This window comes from Frankliniella occidentalis, unplaced genomic scaffold (genome assembly GCF_000697945.3).
Source record: "Frankliniella occidentalis isolate FOCC.00 unplaced genomic scaffold, Focc_3.1 Scaffold217, whole genome shotgun sequence".
Classification (NCBI taxonomy): Eukaryota; Metazoa; Arthropoda; class Insecta; order Thysanoptera; family Thripidae; genus Frankliniella; species Frankliniella occidentalis.
In genome coordinates, this window is record NW_026267343.1 from 89,350 (window position 1) to 94,664 (window position 5,315).

The window sequence follows — 5,315 nt, forward strand, 5'->3', positions numbered from 1 at the left end:
TTCTGCGACGCGAGCGCAGGGGGCCACCTGAGCTCCCTGCACTCTCACTGGGTCCGCTGTGGAGTGCGCTCGAAAACGGTTTCCTTCGTCAGCCCTCCGGGGGAGGGGGGCCGTGACAAAGACCATCTTCGGGTGCAGTCCGTCGTGGCGCTGACCAGACCGGCGCCGGCCTGGCCCGCGGCCTAGCCCACGTACGGGTACGAGGGGCAGGGCGACGGGTAGTAGCCGGGGAACGGCGCGGCCGTGGGCTGCACGGGCACGTTGGCGGTGAGGTACGTGGTGAGCAGGGTCGGCACGACGCGCGTCGAGAACAGGGTCGTGTAGGCCGTCTTGGCGCCGAACGTCAGCTTGAGCACCTGGTGGGAACAATCACACACGGGTAAGTTCGCGACAAACGGACGCACAAACATAGCTGGCGCAGGGCGACGCTCACCTTGGACTCGGTCTGGGTGACCATGGTCTGCGTGACGAGCGGGCTGGAGGTCACGTGGTACTGGTTGGCCTGAGGCAGCGGGGGGAAGGCGGGGAAGCCTTGGGGCTGCAGGGCCTGGGGCGGCGGCAGGGCCGTGGAGGTGGCTAGCTCGTACTCGGTGCGCGTCACGGTGGACACGGGCCGCGACAGCGTCGACAGCGACGTCACCAGGCCGTTGAACACCGGGATCACGTGTGACTCGTACAGCGTCTCGACCCTGCAAAGGGTGCACGGGCGTCAGCACGCTGTCGTGTCGGGGTGGACGACGGGCTCGCCACGGCACTTACCTGAACACGGGCTTGGAGGTGGTGATGACCTGCGGGTTGAGCGCGGCCGCGGCCTGAGGGTTGAGGAAGCGGAGCAGGGCTAGCTGCTGCAGCTGCTCGTTGCTGAGCGCGGGGTTGGGGGTGGTGGGCGGCGGCGTCGTGCCGGGGGCCTCGGTGGGGCCCTGGCCGTGGACACCATTCGACGGAGAGCCGTTCTGGAGGGAGGCGGAAAAAAAGAAAGGGAAAATGTCAAACTCTGCCGCGACTGCTCCGACTCGGCGGCGCTGCGCTGGTGCTGGTCCCAATACACCACTAAAGCTGCCCGGGCCCGGACGCCACGCCCGCCAGGCAGCGCTGCCCGGATACTTTTCCGCCAGAGTAAGTTTGAGGGCGGGTGGTCTAACTACCATCAACTTGTGCGCTGCTCTTGCTCCGCCTGATTCGGCCCGGGCCCCGCCGGCTCGAGTGCAGTGCTCACAGCGAGCTGCCCGGGGAATACTTTATCCAACTCACGTGGTGAGCCTTCTTGGGCCGGTGCCGATCCACGTCGGACGGGTCGAACTCCTGGCCGACGTTTGCGAGGCGAGGTCGAGGTCGGGGGCGATCCTGGCCATGACGGCGGCGGGGTTCTCGTCGTCGTCGTTGTCCTCGCCGTTTCCGTCGTCGCCGAAGTCGAGCTCGAGGTGCAGCTCCGAGCCGGCCTCGTCCAGGCGGGTGTTGAGGTCCGTCAGCGTCCTGCTCGGGACGAACTGGTACACCTCCATGGGCGGCAGAGTCTGCGTGGAGATGGAAGGAGAGTTGTGTGACGGTGCCGAGGGGTACATCACTACGATTTTCAGCGTACACTGACTTCAAGTCATTTTGAACTTTTTGACTTTCACATTACTTCTCCCTTACTCTTTTGACTTTCCCTTGACTTTTTTGACTCTTTTGACTTTTTTTGACTTTTTATTTGACTTTTTTGACTTCATTTGACTTTTTTGACTTCATTTGACTTTTTTTGACTTTTTATTTGACTTTTTTGACTTTTTTTACTCTTAATTTGACTTTTTTTGACTTGCATAACACTTTTCAATTACTTTATATACATTTTATTTTTACTTTTTAACAGTGGCGGTTTAAGGGTAGGCAATTTGCGATACAAAACCCCTGTCAGTAGGCAACCCACAGTTCCCCCCCCCCCCCCTGCCAGTTGGACCTTAATGGCTTCGCGTTTTTTGTTTGAACGGTGGCAATGACCACGCCGTTGCTTCGGTTTGGTCGTGGTCGTGGCAAACCCGACTAAAATTGATAGTTTAACTTAAGGTAGTCTTTAGTTTATGTACCTACTAACGGTAGAACCGCGTCGGCGCACGGAACGCTAACTAGACGTCTAGTCATGTTTCGACGGCGAGCTTGATGAACTTGACGAGGACCGGCATTGGTTATTGGTTTGTCATCAAGTCGCGCCGCAGTCGCGCTGTGCGCTGTTCGCAGTTCGTCAGGTTCGCTCAGAGAGCCCCCTGTTCGTCGGGTTTTTCCTTTCTAGGAAACCCCGGCCGGCAGGTGGCGTTAATCCCTCGACCCACCGGGAGGAGAGGGAAAGGGAGGGGGGGGGGATTCGTCTTTCGTCTGCTGCAAACTGTAACTTGTCCGACTAAGATGATTGACGTGGAAAGTGGGTTGAACCTACAGAGGATATATAGCTCTCGTTTCGAGGTTGAAGACTAAGTTATGACGGTTTGTGACCGTGACCACCCTTCAAATCATCTATAGTGTGCCCTAATAAAAGCAATGACTGGTAGCTTATTTCCGAAACAATGAGCTATACTAAAATATGCATATCCAATTTTTCCATTGATTTAATAACTATTCATGGCTTTATTATTTTAGGCGACACGTCTTACTTTTTGAAGCGACAAGTTCAAGTAAGTGTCTCCTTAAGCAGGTCAGATGTATTGCCTTTATTGGAAACAAAATTATGTGTCGCCTAAAAGGGTGTCATGTGTTACCCTTACTGGCAACATATTTCTGTGTCGCTACAAAAAGGTGACATGTGTAGTATTAAAAGCTACAGTGAACCAAGTAGTTTCTGCTTAAACCAAGCAGAGTTACTTGGAAAACAAGCTATTTTAACCGTGAAAGGCCTGACCTTTTTCTTACTTTAAAGTGACTTTTTTGACTTTTCTTGACTTTTTTTGACTTTTTATTTGACTTATTTGACTTTTTTTTGACTTTTTTTGACTTTTTTGACTTTTTATGACTTTTTTTGACTTCTTTTGACTCGTAATTTGACTTTTTGACTTTTTTTTTACTTTTTTAATGACTTTTTTCATCGCGTACACCTACTTTTCGAAGTGATGTACCCCTCGGACGGTGCTCAAGTTGTTAGGGGTTTCAAAGCCTTCAGGTTGAGTCTCACCTTGATGGCCGTGACGAGCCTGGTAACGCTGTAGGTCTGCACGAGAGTGTAGAGGGTGGTGTTCTGAGGGCCGCGCACCACGGGTAGGATGTGGGTCTTGAGGAGCACCTGGGTGGTTGAGAAGGTCTCCGTCTCCGTCAGCAGTGGGGGGGTGGCCTGGTCGGACGCCAGATGGATGGGGGGCAGCGTGTCCAGGGTGGCGGCCTCCAGGGCGAGCCTCTTGTCGTAGGCGGTGGCCGTGGTGGATGCCAGAATGTTCTCCGTCAAGGGCTCGGAAGGCGACAGCGTGGGCTGGATGGCCTCCACCGTGGTGGTCGGCTCCAGGGTGCGTTCGAAGGTGGAGGTGACGGTGATGAAGCGCGTGTTCTTGTTCTGGCCAACCTGGACACACAAACGCACGCCGTCATACACCTCCGCAACCCGCAGGTGCACCTGTCTTGAACCCCACAAGGCGCACGTCGAGCCAGCCTACCTGGAAAGTGTACGGCGAGCGGATGGTGGCGACCTCGTAGTAGGTGTCCCTGAAGTCGGCCGGGGTGGAGATGGAGACCTTGATGGTCTCCTGCTGGGGCTGCGCAGGCTGCGGGTCGACGGCGTCCTCCGCGGCCGCGTCCTGCTCGGGCGCGTCGGGGTCGCTGCTTGCGGCCGGCTCAATGTCACCCTGTCGTAGAAAGAAAACAAAAATTGAGCGTCACATCGCATGGGGATGGGGAGGGCGCGGGACGCTGTGTGGATGCATTCGAAGTGGTCGGGTCCGAATACCCGTGAAATTTGACATGCGCTGCCGGTTAGCTGTGCCGGTGCCGAGTCCCCCCGAGGCCGCGAAGCCGCGAAGGGCAAACCGACTTTGCCGCGCCCCGCCCAGATCGTGATTGGGGGCTTATAGCACGGAAACGGGGTCGTTTATAACGCGTCGACGCGTCGCGTCTCCGCCTGGCCCGGAGGCCGGTGGGCCTCTTCTCTGTGGGGCTGCAGGCAGCCAGGACACGATAACGGCCGACATTCGTTCTCCCGACATCCGCCGTCACTGCCATCCCCGCCGATGCGAAGATATCCTGCGCCCAAGGAGCTATATTCAATTAAGACCCACGCTCGGCGCGGCGCACGCTTCGCCAAGCGTGAGAGGGCGAGAGGGGAGGCGGGCGGCATGGGGAGGAGTCGCCCCTGCCTCCCCGCTCCCTGCCCCTCACCCTGCTCACGCTTGCAGGAGCGTGCGCTGCGCCGAGCGTGGGTCTTAAATGAATATAGCTAGGGACAGCGGGCCGGCCGAGCAGAGCCATCCTGGAGAGGGCCGCGCCTGCTGCGTGTGCGGCACTCACCTGCTCGGGGTTGACAGCGTTGGGCGAGGACGACGAGCTGGACACGGAGGTGGAGAAGCTGGTACCGATCTCCTGCTGGGGCAGGCTCTGCGGCGCGGGGGTGACGCCGTCGCCGTCCTGGCGGCGGATGTTGATGCGGGGCTTGGGGGTGGTCTTGTACTGCCACCGGCCGTTGGGCCGGCTCAGCTTGAACTTGTACAGGCTGGTGGACGGCGAGGAGCCCTGGGGCAGAGAGGAGCACAGCGTCAGAGAGGGGTGCGCGAGCCGCGAGCAGCACATAATTGACTTATCAACTCCTGACGGTTCAAGTGAGGCTTACTGCCACCCACCCACACACGCACACCCGCACCCAAACGGTCTCCCACACATGGGGTACTTACGACGGCTGCGGCGGCGACCGATTCCGTCTGATCAAAGTGCGCCTCCTGTTCCAGGAAGAGAGAGATACGGGAGTAATGTTAGAGGAGGGCAGCAGGTTAGTGGCGGGCGAGCAGGTCAGTAATAAAGCGCACTATAAAGCGGCACATCGTTAAAAATGTTATTTTCTAATGCTGCTGTTGTGATTATTATCGTTGGAATAGGCCCGCGGAAAAGGCGCGCTCGAGCCCCTGCAATCCCCGCATCACGCACGCATGTACACGCATGAGGACGGATTAGCGGACGGAACAGCGGGCGGAACGCACGGCAAGTTTGTTATCCCGGCCGGGCACGGAAGCAGGATGTATTATTCAGCCCGTTCAGTTCGTTTCGCATTCCCAATAAGCAGCACTCATGCCAGCCTGGCCGCCGGTTTTGGTTTTAACAACCGCAACTGCAAACGCAAGCCTGAGTGGTGGCGCGCCCGCAGGGGGGGGGGG

At 57.5% G+C, this 5,315-nt stretch overlaps 1 protein-coding gene across 1 annotated transcript in view; it reads right to left on the reverse strand.

The window, feature by feature from the left end:
* Positions 1 to 87: 87 nt before the first annotated feature.
* Positions 88 to 5,315, reverse strand: part of LOC113215236 (mucin-5AC-like) — a 74,842-nt gene continuing 69,614 nt past the window's right edge. The window contains exons 9-16 of the mRNA XM_052272678.1: positions 4,459 to 4,680; positions 3,612 to 3,800; positions 3,140 to 3,520; positions 1,252 to 1,514; positions 1,047 to 1,092; positions 760 to 953; positions 434 to 689; positions 88 to 356 (exon numbers count right to left, since the gene is read on the reverse strand). Of these exons, the coding sequence (XP_052128638.1) occupies positions 183 to 356; positions 434 to 689; positions 760 to 953; positions 1,047 to 1,092; positions 1,252 to 1,514; positions 3,140 to 3,520; positions 3,612 to 3,800; positions 4,459 to 4,680 (1,725 nt within the window). The 3' untranslated portion in view covers positions 88 to 182. The remainder of the gene's footprint in view (positions 357 to 433; positions 690 to 759; positions 954 to 1,046; positions 1,093 to 1,251; positions 1,515 to 3,139; positions 3,521 to 3,611; positions 3,801 to 4,458; positions 4,681 to 5,315) is intronic.